At 42.5% G+C, this 19,127-nt stretch overlaps 1 protein-coding gene across 1 annotated transcript in view; it reads left to right on the top strand.

Moving 5' to 3' along the window:
* FAM91A1 (family with sequence similarity 91 member A1) overlaps positions 1-17,510 on the top strand; it is a 37,780-nt gene extending 20,270 nt beyond the window's left edge. Inside the window, exons 16-24 of the mRNA XM_037166622.2 lie at positions 1,205-1,353; positions 2,639-2,773; positions 2,913-3,026; positions 6,901-6,973; positions 8,668-8,817; positions 10,795-10,899; positions 11,609-11,732; positions 12,569-12,638; positions 14,607-17,510. Coding sequence (XP_037022517.2) covers positions 1,205-1,353; positions 2,639-2,773; positions 2,913-3,026; positions 6,901-6,973; positions 8,668-8,817; positions 10,795-10,899; positions 11,609-11,732; positions 12,569-12,638; positions 14,607-14,792 — 1,106 coding nt within the window. The 3' untranslated portion in view covers positions 14,793-17,510. The remainder of the gene's footprint in view (positions 1-1,204; positions 1,354-2,638; positions 2,774-2,912; positions 3,027-6,900; positions 6,974-8,667; positions 8,818-10,794; positions 10,900-11,608; positions 11,733-12,568; positions 12,639-14,606) is intronic.
* The last annotated feature ends 1,617 nt before the right edge of the window (positions 17,511-19,127 follow it).

The raw sequence follows: 19,127 nt of genomic DNA, 5'->3' as shown, positions 1-19,127 counted from the left end.
GGTCTTACTGAAAGTTTCTCACTTTGGGTGTGTGTGGTGTTACCTTGTGGTCAGATTTGGGTTGTGCGTTCGTGTCTAGAATTTTGGGTAAGTAATGTGTCCTTCTAAGGGAGTGACATCTGGAGGCACGTGATTTCCACCTGCCGCCTATGGTGACGTTAATTTTGATCGCACGGTGAACGTGTTTTCTGATTTCTGTGCTGTTCACTTAACTCTCCCCCCATCCCACCCTGCAGCTAGTGGGCAGTCCGTGGGCAGATACTTGACGGTGATGCAGATACCTGGACGTCATCCGTGTTTCTTCCAGATTCGGCATCCAGGACTGATTGTTGCCTGGACTGTCCTTTCATTGTTTTTCTAACTCTGACAGTTTTTCCACTTTTGACAGTTGGGACTAGGCATTCTTTTATATTCTTAGTATGGATTAGTCATTATTTGAATGACTCATTATCTGAATCATTTTGTGATGCAGGTGTCTCAGATTTTCCCAGTGGGATTTCCTTCACACTGGCTCCTGTCTCCTTGTGCCATGCCTCCACCTTAAAAAAATTTTTTTTGAGAGGTATTTTACTTTCTGGCAAAATAATCTTATCTTGTACTTCTGCCCGGCCCCGAATCAGCCTTTCCTCTTACGGAAGGTGTTACATGAAGAATCCGGCCCTCGTTGCACTCAAGGCTTCTGAGCTTTTTCAGCAGGCCATGCATTGTTTTAGCTGCATCTTGCTTGCGGGTTACACACTGGCACCCTTCACATCTGGTACATACTGAGTAAACCCGTTCTTCATGGACCAGCCGCAGGGAACTCTTGTCGAACTCGGAACCTGGCTGTGCTGCTCTTTGTAGAGACTGGACGAGGGGGAGGGAAGCCCGCAGCTCCCCTGTGGCCCCCGGGCGCTCCTCGTTTGCCGCTGCCCTGGAGTGGCTGGGCTGGACAGGAAGGCAGGTGAAGCGGGCACTTTCTACAAGTGAAAGGGAGCCTAATGGAATACCAGGAGACAGTTATCTTTTTTAGACCAGGAATAAAGACTGTTAGCTCTAAACCTTAAAAGTATCTTAGTGGTCCCTGAGGAAATTTAGCTTTTTCAATATTCCATCTTAAAAAATTATTTTGTAATCTTAGGTAGATAATCAGTATTTTGTTTTGGACGTTTTTGCTTCATAGTGCCAGTCTTTCATTCCCTGTGTGTGCTTGGTCATCATTCAGGTTTTCCTCTGGATCTCTTGCGCTGTGAAAGCCTTCTTGGTTTGGACCCTGCGACTTGCAGCAGAGTTCTAAACAAGAATTACACACTGCTCGTTTCCATGGCTCCTCTCACCAATGAAATCCGGCCTGTCAGCAGCTGCACCCCTCAGGTAAAGACCGCGGGGACGAGGGCTGCTGCCCCCCCACTTCACGCTTCCCGGTGGCGGTTTGAAGAAGAGCTCTAACTGTCCCGTGGGGTCGATTCTCATTTGCAGACACTGTGTTCCGGTCACTGGCTCACAAAGCAGTTTTGTGTTTTATGCTGTTGTAAGATGTTATGTTCAATTTGTGAGGTATCATTGGTACATTTTATTTGTATATCACGCAGTGCCTTGTGACACAGTAGACTAAAATTTTCTTCTTGAATGCAGTCTTTTAAAGAGAACGTTTTTGGGTGCTCTAAGAAGGGAGTCTGGATTGCCTTGAGGGATAAGATTAGTTTAATCAGGAAAAATGAAACGTTTTAGAAATGGGGCTGAGATACTAAATAAACTGAAAAGAAAAGATAGTACTGGAAAGGTAGAACTCTGGTTATCTTTAAAATTTACTTGTGAAATGACTTCTGGTCTTTACTTAGCAGGCACATGGTGGTTTGCACCATTTTCAGGGTATGAGTTATGTTGCTCTATTGCAGTGCTACATCCTGCCTGGTTTCCTAGGTGTGCAAGGGTTAATGGTGCAGAGGAAAGGAAGGGATTCTTGTGCAAGGCTGATTTTGTTGCTTGTGCCCATCTCACTGCCTTAGCAAGCACACCCTCCCCACATCTGTCCTCTGTTCAGCTGGACGGTGGTTGTAGGTTTGCCTTCACCAACCTCTCTCTGTAATTCTCCGTGTGCCCCCTCCAATCCCACCCACTTCGCACTTCCTCCTATTCTTTAACACAACTTCTAGGCATAGTAGGAATGCGTGAAGTGTAAGTGAATGGGAGGGGAGTCCCTTTTGGGAGAAATTGCACGCGATTAATAATAATAATAAATGAACACTTTGATACAGAGCTTACTATATACTGGGTACTATTTTAAAATTTTTCAAATAACCCGACAACATCTGTATAAGGTAGATATTTTATTGTTTTCTTACAAAAGAGCAAAAGGAGGGCTCAGAGCACTTAGGTAACCTATTTGAAGGTCATACAGCTGAGGGGATTCAGCCCTTGGTGGTCCACTTCAGAGTCCATTCTCTTAACTGCAGTGATAAGATGTCCTCACTCAGCTACAGCATAAAACTGAAACTGTTTGGACAGAGCATTTAAAAGTTATTTTCATAAGGATGATAGCAATTAACATTTGTATGCAGCATTAGTTGTTATTAAGACAGTAGTTAGTCAGCTTGTGAAATTTGAGTTCCTTAGATTAAGTGTTACCGCTTTTGCCTTACCTGCTTTCTGATTACAGCATATTGGACCAGCTATCCCAGAAGTCAGTTCTGTCTGGTTTAAACTGTACATTTATCACATCACTGGGCAGGGACCACCATCTCTTTTACTGTCCAAAGGTACAAGACTCCGAAAACTGCCGGATATATTCCAGGTATGTTGTATGAGATTTGTTTGTTTTCACTATTTTTGAGTAGAGTAAAAATTGGTAAGCGGTTTTAGAGATCACTTTCTTAATTTCCCCCCTGCATTTCTAAATTCCATTTTGTCTTTCATTCATTTCTTTCCCACAGGGTTATGATCGGTTACTAATAACGTCCTGGGGCCACGACCCTGGGGTGGTGCCTACATCAAACGTGCTCACGATGTTGAATGACGCTTTAACGCATTCGGCGGTTTTGATTCAGGTACAGTTACTTCATTTGAAACAGCCCATTTTGGGTTTTTAGTGTAAAACTTGTAGTTTGTACGTTGTTCTGCTGCACTGCAGTTGGATGTCAGTAATTTGAAATGCGTGAAGCTGAAATACAAGTAGCTGGACCTGGGCTTCAGCCGTGGCCTTTTTGTCTGCAGCGTGGGAGTGGCGGGAGCGGCGCGGACCTCAGCTTCCCGCCTCCCCTTCCGTGACCCCTGGGGCTGTCTTTTCTTCTCAAAGGAGCTTCATTGACATAGTTCATGCAGCATACAGCTCACCAGTTTTCACTGCACAGTTACGTCTTTAGTACAGGTCCCCGCATTCATGTTTTCACTTTCTGCGCTTTTAGTCGCTCACGGCCCACCATGGCCTGAAAATGTTAAATGGAAGACTCCAGAAATAATTTATGGATTTAAATCGCACACCATTCTGAGTAGCCTAATGAAATCTCCAGCTGTCCCGCTGCGCCCTCATGGGGTGTGGAGGGCCCCTGTCCAGCGCGCCCACACTTGTCCATGCCCTCCACCTGCCTGTTAGTCGCCGGGTAGCCGTCTTGGTTGTAGTGGGTGGGCGCCGGTGGAGAGAACATTCATCTAACTCTTGTCACACTATGTGGTTATAATTGTCCTGTTTTATTATTAGTTATTATTGTTAATTTCTTACTGGGACTAATTTATAAATTAAACTACATCATAGGTATGTGTGTTTAGGGGGAAAACAGTTTATCTCAAAAGTATCCAGCCATTTACTGTGGAAAATAGGCATTTATTGAAGAAGATACAAGAAGCATTGTACATAGAACAATGACACCTCAGTCCCCTTCAAAGTAGGCACCTTGGGACCTCACACAGTCCTCCCAGTCGCCATCAGCTGCCCCGTCATATTTTCCTGAATCCCTTTGATGGTCTAAAATCTCTTCCCTTTTAAAGGTGATTTTAGGTTTGGGAAAAGCCAGAAGTTGCAGGGCAGCAAATCTGAGCTGTAGAGAGGCTGAGTTACCTGGGTGATTTGATGTTTCACCAGAAAAACTCTGCACAAGACATGATGCCTGAGTGGGCATGTTGTCATGATGAAGCTGCCAATCACCAGTTGCCCATGGCTACGGCCTTCCAAATCATCCGATTAGTTTCTGCAGAGGAATGTTCAAGCTTAACACAAAATTTGACACAGATTCGTTGCTCTACTTGCTCAGTCATTTTGAATGTGACGGCCACACAGCACACATGTTGGCTCAGTGCCGTCTACCACCCCCACTGAATAGTACAATGAAGTCATCATTGTTCACACATGCGCATTCTACTCTGCTCTCCTTGGCTGGCAGGCTACATGGATGTCATGCAAACCGTTCTTGGTATGTTAACAGTGGCTGGACTTTTTCCAGTCAGACCTCGTATGTCAGGTTTGGCGTTCTCCTTGGTTTCAGGCATCCACTGGTGGTCTTGGACTGTTTCCTCCCTGGTTGGGCAGACCGCTGTAGTTGCAGAGACCCGGCCATCGCCGTGCCCGATTTTGGAACATTTCTATCACTCAGAAAGAAACAAACCCTCCTCCTTCAGTTCTTACTCCCCTGTTCTCCCAGCCCCCCAGCCCTAAGCAATACTGATACTTGCTCTCTCTTTACACTGCCTGTTCTGGGCATTACATGTACATGAAATTATATAATATGTGGTCTTTTGTGATGGACCTCTTTTACTTACAATGTTTTTATGGTTCATCATGTTTTAGCATATATCAGTACTGCATTCCTTTTTATGGCCAAATAAATAGTATGAATTCAATGAATACACCACATTTTGTTTGTCCATCTATCATTGATGGATATTTGGGTTGTTTCCACCTTTTGGCTATTATGAATAATAATAATCACCATGATAAACATTCATATACAAGTTTTTATGTGAACATGTTGTCAATTTTTTGGATATTTGGCTATGAGTGGAAAAGCTAGGTCAGATGATAACTGTTTAATTGTTTGAGGAACTTCCCGGCTGTTTTCCAGAGTGAGTGCATCATTTTGCATTCCCACCAGCACTAGGCACTGACCAGCTCTTTTTTACTGTCGCCTTCCTGTTGAGTGCTGAGTGCCACTGTGTCGCAGACGGGGGGGCGGAGCACAGGCGTCTGGGGGCCGTTGGAGTGGTAGCGATGTCTGGGTGATTGAAAATATTGTGAAATTCTGATGAGAGCTCCAACAGGAGGGATTGATTCGAGGGTCAGCATCAGCACGTAGGTGGTAGACGGAACCATGAGGGTGGGCGCATTAGCCCCCAGGGAAAGCGTGGAGTAGGAGCAGCGGTGGGTGATACCAAAATGGAATGAATGGGTTAGACACGGGCTCAAGTCAGACTGCCTAAGTTCCCACCTTGATTCCACCACTTAGTAATCTTGGGCAGGTTAGATGACCTCCTTGAACTTTAGTGCCTTCACCTGCAAAATGCAGATGATTAAAGTTTTTTTATACGGTTGCTGAAAAGAATGAGATGGAAAATGTACATAAAATGCTTAGCCCTGTGGTTAGCACATAAGATCTCAAAAAATCTTAGCTCTGCTCATCATGGGAATAGATGTAGGGAGAGAGAGTGTTTAAGTGTTTGTTAAGGAGTTTTGCTTTTGCTAAAAAGAGAGGGTCTCCTTTATTAAATTCTATGGAAAATTATCTCACTGGAACTAAAACAACAAAACTAAGATTTTGATTAAAACCATGCTTTTATTATAAAAGTGTTTAAATCATAAGTGTATCAATGAAATAGAAGCAGCGTAAACATTCAAGTTATTATGTGAACTAATGAGCGATTTTTCTCTGAAATTACTGTTTTTTACATCACAGTATCTAGAATTTGAACGATGTATGGGTCTTTTTCAAAGGGGAAAAGTATGGTTCTCCAGTGTTAACTTAAATTTTCTGTTATAATGAACTACACATAAACATAACATTAAATTCTTTATGCTTACTATCCTTGCATAATTGTGAAATGAAATTTAGAGATTAAATTTTAAAAAACTTTAAAATTAGCAAAATTCAGATGAACATGAATTGATTGTAGTGGATGAAACTAAATTATTATTTATAAATTGGAGTGAGGTGTTATACTTGATATTTTTTAAACTTCATTTTTGAATTGATAGTGTAGTCACACTGTTCAGAAATGAAACGCTGTTGCAAGATGCACAGAGAAAAGTACCGCGGCTCATCTAACCCCGTTTCTCTCCGAGTCGGATTGCCACCGCCGTCAGTTCCTGCCGTGGCTCCTGGGGCTCTTTCCGCGTGTGCGGGCACTTGCCCTCGGACACACTCCACGCTTTTCCCACTGAGCCACCGGAGAGCTTTCCACTTCCGTCTTTAGAGAGCTGCGCTGTCTTTTCTTTTGGCAGCTGAAAATACATTCATGAATTTATTTAATCAGCCCCCTGTTGACAGGCATTTTGTATGCTTCCAACTGTATATAATTAATTATAATATTGCAACAAGTAATTTTGAATGTCATTCAGCGTTTTGAGTTTCACACTCCAGGTCATGCATTCTATGCCAGGGGATTATGGGGATCTTGCACCACTTTTGTTTCAGAACCAGTGCACTTGATCTCATTCCGTGTCCTTGGCTCGCACGTGATTTACCTGCTAAATTAGCCTCCTTTTCAAAATTTAACCCATACACTCAATTTGAGACCCATCGCCTTACAGGTTCATACGTACGTGAGATTGTCTCTGCCTGCCGGAGAAAACAGAACATTGTTGAAAGCACTTGGATGGGGTACTAATGTGGAGTATACCACCTCAGGGCACAGTCTTAATTTAGTGTTTGAATATCTGTTGCTGCGAATGTAGGTTCTTTACATCCCTGTGAACTTGTATTTCTTTGTGTTTAGGGACATGGTGTGCACGGGACAGGGGAGACTGTCCACATCCCGTTTCCATTTGACGACACAGAACTTCAAGGAGGTACCTCACTTCTGATTTGTGTCCATTTGACTTCTTTATTGTTAATCTTTGTCACCAATTCGGTGACACATGCAGCAGGAGATGAACGCTTAAACTTTGGCAGTTCTAGGATCCACTTACATTCTGTTTTAAAGAGTATTGGAAAAGTAATTTTATGTCACGTGCCTTTTCCCACAAAGAGTTAATAGAATGAGACCCACGTAGGACCTTTGAAGGAATACTAGTCTGTTTTGGAGAGGAAGAGGTAAGTAGGTGTCTGCCTGGATGGAAGACTAGGTTTTCTGTATGTTTAGTCTTTTAGTTTCCTTTTACTGTTGATTTATTTAAAGCAAGTTATTGGGAAGATTTTATGCTTAGAAAGTTGAGTGTTTCCCCCACAATGTTACACAGCGGTTTTCTTTCAGGGGCTGTTTTAGTTCCGTAGAAGTGGGTGCTGACGAACGTCTGTGACCTGCTTCACAGCTGACAGCACTGCTGTGGGTTTCTTGTGTCACTTTTTTTTTACTTCTATTTTTGCCGTTTGAGAGGACTTGAGTGGGTTGCAGTTGGAGCTAAATTAAGCTGGTTAGAATCAAGGGAGGAACAGTCCTGTGCAATGTTACCTCTTTCTAGAATTGGATGTACAGTATAGTATTTGATAGAGAGGCAGAGAATTTCTGTGAAAACGAATTCAGTCTTTTGTCGAATATAGAAGATACCTTTTCTCTGTTGAATACCAAGAAAACATGTATCCAAAAGAACACTACTGTCATTAAAGTCTAATATATCTTTATGTTGTAGCACTTGTGCTTGGATTTCAAAGGAGCTGGGAATGGTTTGAGAGATTCAGCCTATGTCAATTTATATAAAAACTTACTGTTCTTTCAAAATGTTCACTACCACCGCCCCACCCCCAAAGTGGGGGAGGGCAGAGGATTTTTGTAGACCTCTTTTTCCTTTTCACGTGGCTGAACTGCAGGAGCCTCACATTCGAAATCGAGTGTTTTCCTTTGCTGTTGGGAGTAAATGTGTACACAATTGAGAGAAGAGACTTCCCTTCCAAAAAATGGCCACTTTTCAGACATGAGTACTTGCCTGCAACTAAACTTTGCTGTTTAATTCTCTGATAGATACTCTGTAAGTTCTGTGGGGAAAAGATTGTTCAGCTAAAGATACAGAGTGATAGTAGGGTCTCAAAATCTATAAAAGGTCAAAGACTCATTGGTAGATCTGCCTTGGGAGATCACGGTGTGAGTTATAAAAAAGAGAGATCTCCGTATTTGCATATACAACATCTTCCTCTTTTCTGAGTTCACATATTTTAAGAACTTGAGCTAATATTTATTAGGGATATAATTTCAAGTATATAAGCTTTATGTTCAATAAGAGTAATTTTATTTTTCTTAAATGTTTAAAGAGTAAGTGTATTTAATAAACTTCTTGGTAGAAGCCCACCAAAGAAGGATTTGAGGCAGAATAGAACCACAAAGAGAAGACTAGAGAATTTGCCCCTAACTGGCTGTATTTGCTTACTTAGCAGGTAATTCGTTCTGACACAACAGATGCCCCCTGGAGGCTGTACATGTGTTCTGTGTGTGTAGCACCCTTTATGTTCACAGAGGCTGTTCCACTGGAATCAGTCTTGATAGATTAAAATATGAAAGTAGTTTAAGAATTGTGGTCACTTATAATTTGATGTCACTCTTTGTTCTTAGAGTTTACTCGTGCCAATATGGGTGTGCACAAAGCATTGCAGATGTTAAGGAACAGAGTGGACGTGCAGCACTTCTGTGGCTATATCACCATGCTGAACGCTTCGAGCCGCCTCGCGAACAGGAAACTCAGTGACGCTTCTGACGAGAGAGGTTAGCCGACAGCTGGGTTCTTTGAGTGAAAATAATTGGTATTGAGTTGATCACAATCTTAGTATTTAAGAGAGAGCTTTGCAGGGATGTTGAACTGTTTAATACTTAATGTGTTTTCACTGAAGTGTGAAAATATTCCGTGACATCATTTGGACAAGTACCAGTTGTTCGGATGGAGAGAACACTGAGTGCGCAACCGAAGAAGCGACATCCTGGGGTGGGGACGCAGACGTCCATGCGACGTTAGCCCTCTACTGTCCTCTCTGGATTTATTTTAAATTGGGTTCCTCTGTGGGGTGGTGGCCTCAAAACTCTGGTCTCTTTGTAAAGATGTTTCCAAAATAGGATGGACAGTTCTTCTTTCAGCCTTTTCCTTTCTTTCAAAGGCCTTTGTGTCAGTGCCCGTCCTGTCCCTGTGTCGTCCCTCTCCTTTCCCGCGCTGTCCGCTGTCCCTGGTTCGGAAGTGCCTCTCCCGTCCGTTCTCCCCTCCTCGCCTTTCCAGCAGCTTCTCCGAAGCTCCGTCTGCTCCGTGTCCTGGCTCTGTCTGCTCAGCCTTCCTGGCTGCCACCTCCTGTCCATCTCCAGTCTCTCCTGCATATTTTTCCTTTCTATCTAGCTAATTTTCCTTAGCTATCTTTTTCTTTCTTTTTAGTTTGAAATTTTATTTCCCAGTCACCTTTTCATGCTTACTCATTGTTTCTGCCGTGGCATAATTTTGGCTGTGTGTGACTGTGGTTGCCGTGGCGCCGGCTCTGGTCCATGAGTCTAGGAAACCCTCCAGTTCAGTAGTCTGTCATCAGTGGACTCTGTTCCTTGAGCCTCTCAGTTTGAATTCCCGAGAAATATTTATTGCTAGCCATCCAGTGGATTGGATTGGCTCTCTTTGAGCTAGGCATTCATTCCTGGTCTGTTTACCTTTGGTCGGAAAATTTGGATACCTTTCTTCTTTTTAAGAACAGGTTTTTGTATCTATTGTTGTGTGATAGGTAATTTTCAACAGCTGACTGGCAGGTGTCACGGGGGCCTTTTCCAGAGAAGTTGGCCGTGGGTCAGGCAGTCATCGCAAGGCTTGTCTGCTGCAGCTGCCGTGTTTTGTTCATTCCACAGACATTTATGGAATATCTGCGTGGGCACCGCAGACGTTTAAATTTGTAAGAGCTAGGGAGCAGTGCCCTGGACAGGGAGACAAGCAAGTGAACCTGCCTACCAGGCAGCGTTACCAGACTGCGACGGGGTCCGTTCTGACGGCCTACAGCGCCGCCTAGGACGGGGAAGGCAAACCGCAGCCCCGCGGAGCTGTCGGAGCAGGCCTCTCAGAGAGCGTGACATCTCAGCTGAGAACGGAGGCGTTACCTGCACAAAAGATGATTGTTGTTTCTTTGGAGGATAGCAGCCTTTCAGATAGAGGAAATCAGGGCCTGGAGCAGCTTGTGTTGGCCCAAAGGAAGGATTTACTGGGCAGCAGCCGAAGATGAGAGTGGAGAGTGGGTGAGATCCAGGAGCATCTTATGTGCTGAAAGATATGGGAAGTCAGAAAGTTTTGAAGAGGAATGGGGTGATCAGACTGCACATTTCCATGGGGACAGGAAGGGTTTTAGTAATGATCCCTCTGAAAGCGTAAACTTCTCGTCTGCCTTTCGAATTCTTATTTCTTTAGGCTAGGGTTGGACAGCCTCAGCGCTGGGTATGTTTTGAGCTTTGCTGTGGGGCTGTCCTGTGCATGGTGGCATCTCTAGGTATCAGTAGCATCCCTGTTCCCGTTCAAGACAAGCAGACCTGTCTCCAAGCATCGCCTAATGCCTCTTGGGGGACAAAACTGCCCCCTGGTTGAGAACCACTGCTGTAAAGCTAAGGACTATTTATTGTTTCCTATTGCCATTTCTATCACCCGAATCCTCTTCTGTGCTAGTACTGATTTATTGACAACTTAAACCAACTACCAGAATCTTAATGTTGTGCTTGTCCTCAAATTATAAGGTGAACCTGATCTGGCTTCTGGCTCGGATGTAAATGGAAGCACAGAGTCATTTGAAATGGTCATTGAGGAAGCAACTTTAGATTCAGCAACTAAGCAAAATTCTGGTAAGGTTTTAAGAATTATTTGCATCTTAGACTAATTTCTAAGGTTTAACTCTTTTGCTAAGTCATTAGTCTGCTGTTATGATCCATAATGAACCTTTTAATTTTCTAGGAAACACTTTTATGTAGAACAATAACAAAAAAATATGACCTGAGCCCTGGCTGGCGTAGCTCAGTGGCTTGAGCGCGGGCCTGTGAACCAGAGTATCGTAGTTCAATTCTCCGTCAGGGCACATGCCTGGGTTGCAGGCCAGTTCCCAGCAGGGGACCCATGAGAGGCAACCATACATTGATGTTTCTCTCCCACTCTTTCTCCTTCCCTTCCCCTCTCTCGAGAAATAAATAAATAAAATATTAAAAATAAATAAAAATAAATAAAATCTTTTAAGTAAAAAAAAAAATATATGACCTGAGAATAATGACAGGTTTCTTTTTTCCTGTTAAAATTTTGATTAATTCCTCTGATATTGTAGGTATCTTGCAATTTGGGTAAAAGACCACTTTGAGCATCTGGTGAGAGCAGTACCTTCTCCCCAGCAGCGTGTACATACTCAGAAAACGCCTTTGTTTCAGAGACTCTCGGACAGCCCCGCCCACCGAGTCTGCTCGGTGGTGGGAGGAACCGGTGAAGATGCCTGGACTTGGGCTCAGAAACCCTGGCCAGTCATGATGTGCAAAGTAGATGCGATTAATGAGTTCGTGTCTTTTGCAGTTGCCACAGTGGAAGCAGACTGGGTCCCTCTTGAGCTGTGCTTTGGAATTCCGCTGTTTAGCTCCGAATTAAACCGGAAAGTTTGTAGAAAAATTGCCACCCATGGCCTTTGCAGGAAAGAGAGGTGAGGGTTTGTATTCATTGTCATATTTTCATCTACGACTTTTAAGTTAGCAACAGTTGTGATCTTTCTTTTACTTCACACATGAACATAGTAATCATCTATATGTGTCAATTGAATATAAAATTTGCTAGTTTAAGGGTTTTGCTATATTTTCAAAATGACTTTGGTACCTCAGAAATTAGGCACATGGGAACATTTTGGGCACGTTTCGGTTCACTATAGTTGTATTCACTGAGTTACCCAGATTTGGCGAGGGTATGGTGAGCTGGGAATGCTTATATGAGGGTGTGAACCTAGTTTTTTAAAATATATAAATGTCTGTGGAGAATTTGGGGGGGCACTTCTACTCTTAACATGCCCACTCAAGTTATGTTAATAGTGACTATGTCTTGTGGTGGAATTATGACTGGTTTTTGAAATTTTCTTCAATTATTACTTATTTACATATTTGAAAAGTATTTAATTTCATGGGTTGATATTATGTTAAATCTGCCAGACTTCATAATTGCTATGTTTCAAAGTGCATATATTTTTAATTAAAAAGGTTTGAATTAACATTTATATTTGCTAACAGTTTAAGCTTTTTTAGCAGTAAATTTTAATTTTAGTTATATATGATGTTTTACTTCAAAATGGTCTTTTTGTACTGTTAGGCCTTAATAGTAAAAGGAGAAATTTCATTGGTGAGATCCATTGAAATTATTTCTTTAAAATTTTAATGTGTTAATCATGATATGTGTGCACATATAACTGCATTTAAATTACTAAAATTAAACTTGTTGGATATGAGTCCTTGTCATTATATTTGTTCTAACTTCCTCCACCCTTTTTTTCAGCCTTCAGAACCTCTTACATTCCAGTCGAAAACTCGCTCTGCACGTCCTTAACTTTGTTCACTCATTCCAGGTAACAACAACCTAAAGATCTAAATGGTGTTCGTATAGAGCTTTTTATGCAAAACACTCCCATGTTTGTTTTGAGTCTTCGTAGCAGTGAGACAGGAGATAAGCATTAATTTAAGTTCATAAAGGAAGACACTGGGATTCAGGACACTAGTGGGCTTGCACCTTGTGTGGTGGGCCAGCTCTGGAGGGCCGAGCTCGGACTCCGTTCTGTGCGCCAGTGTGCTAGGCGTCGGTTACAGGCCGGGCATCACACGGGCACTGGTTCATGAGTCTGGACCCCTTAAGACCTGCAGTGCGTCTTCATTGTGCGCAGTGGTGGAAGCCAGTGCTCTCGACCTTCCGTACCCCGTGTCCTCCTACCCCCAGCCCTCCCCTCCCCGCTCAGGGGAGTGACCCGACACCCTAGACTTGATTTGAAGATAAACTTCTGGGATGGAATATTTGCTCAGAATATCTGATCCAACACTATGTAATCATACTTTGGAGTTTTGTTTCAGTTATTCTTTCAATAAATCCTTGCATCTATGCTATGCCAGACCCTTTACCAGGGGCTGGGGAAACAGTGATGTCTAAGACACTCATAGAGCTTAGAGTGTTGTAAGAGACACTAGTCAAGTAAACGCCGAAACACGTGAGCGATCACAGATTTCAGTAAGTACTTGGAAGGAGCCAGACTCCTTCAAGTCTGATGGAATCCAAAGGCAGACCTATTTTAAATAGGTGATATATAATCTGGAACCCAAAGGATGGAAAAAAGTATTCTAGGCAGAGCTTAGCAGGTACAGAGGTCTTGTGTCAGGAAAGCACCAAGTGTACAGGGAACAGAAGCCCCGTGTGGCAGAAGCCTCGGGAAAGAGGATCGTGGCGCGGGGGCGGGGAGGGCCTTCTAGAGGATGTCAAAGAATCTGTAGTTTATGCTGAGCGCAGAGAGAACTATTAAAAAATTTTAAGCATAATGATATTACTTCTGACTAGCAGTTTTAAAAGATTAGGTACTGTTTAGAGAATGGATTAAAAATGAACAAGCATGGAAGTAAGATCAGTTTGGAGACTGGTGTAATAGTCCAAGTGAGAGACATTGGTGAACCGAGCTCCCTTTTTCATTAAAACAAAACAAAGCAATGTTGCACGTGTCCATAATAAAGTCTGTTGACTACACACATATACCATCATGCCAATAAATTGTATAATAGAACACACACACAACTAGAAATGTTTAAAGGGTGCAGTAAATAGATACAAGCTTTCTAAAATTTCAAAGCACCATACCCGCTTTGGGGGGAGTGCCTCACTTTGGGGGGCCCTGGCCTACTGCGGTGGTGGCTGTGGCGAGTGAGTGAGGTAAACTGACTTGGATCTGTGTTGGCGGTAGATCGACAGGCCCCTGGTGGTTAGTTAAAGGTGAGGAACAGGTGAGGATGTGGCAACAAGGAGAAGAATGAGCGAGTCTCACATTTCTGACCAGCTTGGTGCGGAGAGAGGGGAACTCTGGGGAGGAACAGGGGGAGATCTGAGAGTTCAGTTGGGACGTGGAAAGTGTGGAATGTGTGTGCCACGTCCGTGAACGAACGCCGGGTGCATGTTTGAGCCCGGAGTTCTGGGGAGAGGGCTGCGAGGAACACCTGAGTTCGAGAACCCTGGGAGCGGACGGCTCGTTTCGGTGCCTAGTGCTCTGTGAGGCTTTCAGAGATGGTCTGAGAACTCACTTTTTTAATCCCGTATCTCATAGGCTGTTGTTTCTGTCCATATCAAAGTTCTTATCGTAGTCGAACTTGTATTAGTCATTTTTGCATATGTTAATACCCATCATTAGTTACTTTGGTTTTGTGAGGTAGGTCTTTGCAATCTCCTTTAGGGCTTTGCATTCCATAAACATTTCTTGGGTAGCTGGGGTCTGTTTTTCTTATCAGCCATGCTGAGTGGTTGGTCCGGTGTTAAGCAGACTTTCTCTCCTTTCTTGACCTTTTAGGAAGGTGCTTCAACGCTGGACATCCACGCAGAGGCCAGCTTCCCAAGCTTGCTCCCCCAGTCATCCTACGCCGATTTGGGAGTTCCACTTCCCGCCAAGAACTTAATTTTTCAAGACGGCACCTTGTCAGAATGGAGTGGACGGTCACCTTCCTCGTTGCGTATTGCTAATCTCCATTTGCAGTGATCTGGTCACACCGTCTGTTGCTCACACTTCCTGCCTTTTTTCTTTCTCAACGTTAGCTTCGTAGTGCCAGCCACTGAAAAGCATCTGCTGCTGCAGTGCGATTCTGCTTCCGTGGTGTCAGAGTTCCGAGGACACATTCATGCTTTCTCAAGTGTTCCTCATCATTGCATCTCCTAACGCAACGAAAAGCTTTTTAGCAGCCTGCACTGTATTTTTTACCCTGAGACAATCGACATTTCTTTTATAAAACTGAGGATATACTTTATAGGCTTTATGATGACTGTTATGTTTATAAGCAGTCACTATGAATATTGCAACGGTAATTTTGTATGTTAGTTTATCGAACATAATCTTGTTTATTTTATATTTTGTTACCTACTCTTTAGGGGATCTTGGGAAGAGGTGGAACTCTTCCTTTTCAAAGGCTTCTTGGTATTTAAAGTAGCAAAACTGTAAGACAGTGAACAGCCAACATGAGGGATGACGTGATGGGGTGTTGAGGGTCCCCGAGGCTGTAAAGTGTGCGTACGGTGGACCTTGCCGGAGGGTGAATCAGCACAGTCATGCACAAGTTCACCTTCATTTGTAAGGACCTCACTCTGGCTCTGCATTGGCGTCTCACGAGAAGCTTTGGAAAACATTCTATTTTTAAACAATGTTTATATGTGGACTTCTGTCATCTCTCACTTTGGGCTTTATATTTTGATAGAGTCTTTCTGGATAAATAGAATTTATTTTCCATTCTCGTAGCTGTGGCTGCTGCATATTTTCACTGTGATTTATTTTTTGTTTCGTTAATTTTACCAATTAATTGGTATGAAATTGAATTTGATAGTCTCTAACCAAGGTTTGCGATTTTAGATTAGAATTATATAACAATAAGGCTATGTCTTCTGATCAAAATACTTTAGTGAAAAGCCTACTTTGAAGACATATTCTTAGGCAATTTGGACCTTAAATTTATGTTGAATAGTTCAGGAGGAAATGATACAGAAAAAAATGAGTAATTTCAAAATGTTGCTTGAGTTATTGATTCTTTTAGTGTCTCAAATGTGAATTAGCATAATTGGAATCACTTTTAAGATTTTTCAAGTTACCTTGGGAAGTGTGTGCAGTGTTATAGATTAGTTTAGCTGTTCTCATAGGGTAATGGTTTGCTAGCTTAAAGCTGTAACCAAACTAACTGGTCGAACAACTTATATCTAAAACACTTAAAGCATTAGAAACTTTGGGAATGTTAAACCTAAACATTTTTTTGCTGATAGTTTTTGTTATTTATAGAGCTGATATTTGTGGATTTTAACACACTTCTGGGGATATATGCCTTTTTAGGAACTGTTAACACAGCCGTGCGCGCAGCATCACGCCCTGCCTGCACAGCTGCGTGTCCGGAGCGGGGGGCCTGGGGTGCAGGCACTGCTGTGTTTGAGGGAACGGCAGTCAGCGTTCAGTCTTCTGCTTTCTCTCGTGTGTGGTAGAAACCAGTGTATGTTATAAATGTTTGTCTATAAAAGGAAAAATACATACTAATATTAAAATAATTTCTATGACTGTGAATCACTCACTTATTTTTCCAATAATTGAAATTGTACATTCCTAGTGCTATTAGGTATGTATGTGACTTTTACAGATTTTCAGCTGGAAGCTGCATTTTATTTGATCAGGGCTCTTTAATCTCATTCTCATTTGCTTTGTTTGAATTAACCGGTCATTTTATTTATTCCCGCATCACCGATCTCAGCTTCCTGTAATGACATATACACTAATGATGTATCAGACATTGGTAGCTATTGGCAGTGAACCCAGTGGCTGGTGAATTTAAAACTTAAATGTGGATGTGATTTGCTGCTGCACTGTCCTTGAGAGATGATGGAGGAAGAAAAAGAATCTAGTAATGATCATGGATTTTAGAGAAAGTACTGACGAAGCCTGCGGCCGGCTCTGGTTTCTCTTGTGGATGAGGAAAGCTGCCGAGTCCCGCCGAGGACCCCCACGATTAAGGAGGGTCAGGCCGCCTGCGTGTGTAGGGCGCTCAGCCAGATCCGAAGGCTGCTTTGTGCTTTGTTTGTGAATCCGGCTTTGTTCCTTTCATACGTCAACTCATGTAAAGATGCGTCTCTTAAATCCTGTGTCAGTGTTGATCCGTTTCAACAAAAAAGTAAACTTAAAACATAGCCTTTATTATTTGCCAAAGATGATGTGTGAAATAGTTCTCATCTAATTTTTCTGCAGATGTTTAATTTCATTAACTTTTGCTACCTTTCATTTCTTTTTCCCCTTAATGTAGCTTAAACCGTAGCAAACAGCCATTCCTTAGAAACCAAGAGAAGAAAGATATCAAAAAGAACATGGATTAGACTTTAGTGAGATAGTTTCACTCTCACATGAGCCTAAAGAACTGTGACTTTGTCATTAAAAAAATTATCATCTGATTTCCTTCTCTTTAAATATGTTAATCAGGTGAGTTTGTATTTTTTTCAGTTTTAGTTTCTTTTATTTGATGTTTCAGTTTCCTCCACCATTCATCTTCCTCTTTTATGTTCAGTGTTTCAAATACATTTGTATTTAAAGACTTTAAAATACCAAAACTGTAACTAAGTACAGTGGATTGTTTTCTGGTATGATGTTAATATTATACAATGAAATGTATAAAGTGTTGTCAATTTGATTATTGACTCATAATATGTTTACAAATAAACTGTGGTGTTGATCAAGTTACTGAGAAAATGCGTATAATCTTCTGTAAGTTCCTTTCTGAATTTGAAGTACGCCATGCGGTGCAGTCGAGAGATGTTCCCCGAGCCCTTCCCTGGGCCTCCCCGCGTGGTGACAGCGTATGTGAGCAGTGGCATGCCTGTCGGAACTCAGCAGCCAACACTGGTGCGTCGCCGTTCACTAAACTGCAGGCTTGACTTGGTTTTCTCCCTTTTTCCACCAACATTCTCCTCCGGTTCCGGGGTTCAGTCTGGGATACCACGTTGCGTTTATTTAATCGCTATGCCTCTTTAGTTTCCTCCAGTCTGTGACCGCTTCTCGGTCTTCCATGACCTTGACACTGTGAAGCGTACATCTCAGTTATTCTGAAGGATGTCCCTCCGTGTGGGCTTGTCTGATGTTTTCTGGTGATTGGACTTGAGCTGATGCTCTGCAAGGAAGAATAGCCCCGGGTGTGGCGTGCCCTTCCCTAGGGTAGCACATCGTGGGGCGCCTCCCAAGGCGCGTGATGTCAGCAGCGTTGTGGGCGCTGGTCCTCCTCTGGTTTAAGGTGCCTCCTGCTTTGTCCACTGTCGAGTTGCTATTTTTCCACTTTCCATACTTGTTCTTTGGAAGTGAATCTGTAACTCTAGCCCACTCTCAAGAGGAGGGGAAAATAGTTATATAATTTAGAATTTTTCTTACAAGTTTGTTTCTCCTATTTATTTATTTGAGCATTTATTTTTGTTAGTATGTGATCCTGGCTGTTTATTTTATACTTTAGGGTAAAATCCAACACTGTTATTATTTTGTTGTGCAAATTGTTTCAGCTTTGGTTATTGCAAACACTTTCTGATCCACTCTTAATTTCTTTCAACATGCCCTCATCTGTTACATTTAAGGCCATATTATTACTTTGTAGCACTACAAGTATTATGTGGTCATCTGCCCAGGAACGAGCTATTTCTTCCAGAAGCCCTGGTTCCTTTTATTGGAGGAGGGTATTTAGAAACCAGAATCTGGGTATTGGGTGTGCTTGATGCTATTGCTTTTCCTCCTGTTCAGTGAAGCAAACTAAGAGATGTAAATATGCGTACTGACAATGTGCAGGTGCATCTCTATGTTATTTCTAGATCTACCTGTCCATCTCTCTTAAGGGAAACTGACTTTCATCCAGCAGCACAAGGTTCATTCTGGTTTGCCTCTTTGCTTACTTGTAACTTCGTTCTTTCTCTGACAGTGAGAAACCCGGCTCCTTTTAGCTGCAACTTATTTGCTTATTCGTTCAGCCCTAGAATACTTAGAAAGTGGTTTTGGAATAGCTGAGTACCCCTGTGATAAATGAATGAACTAGAGTATAGCATTGAAGTACATTTTTGTATCTTTAGCCCTATACTTTCTACCCAAAATACCATTTTCCAGGTAACTTAGTTCAGCTTCTTTTATTCCCCACTCTCTCCATTGAGGTTATGTGACACATTTTGCAACACATCCATTTGTCACACTCCGCTTTCCGTCTGTGATCTCTTGACATCCAGCTGGTTTTTTCACACAGCAGCATTCACTCCGTTCCGGCTTTGACAAATGTGCCCGCTGTCTCGGTGCGGAACAGTTCCATCCCCCTAAATAATCGCCTTTGTA

Source organism: Artibeus jamaicensis, unplaced genomic scaffold (assembly GCF_021234435.1).
Source record: "Artibeus jamaicensis isolate MK-2021 breed Jamaican fruit bat unplaced genomic scaffold, CSHL_Jam_final scaffold_916, whole genome shotgun sequence".
Lineage (NCBI taxonomy): Eukaryota > Metazoa > Chordata > Mammalia > Chiroptera > Phyllostomidae > Artibeus > Artibeus jamaicensis.
This window is presented reverse-complemented; position numbering and strand designations above follow the sequence as displayed.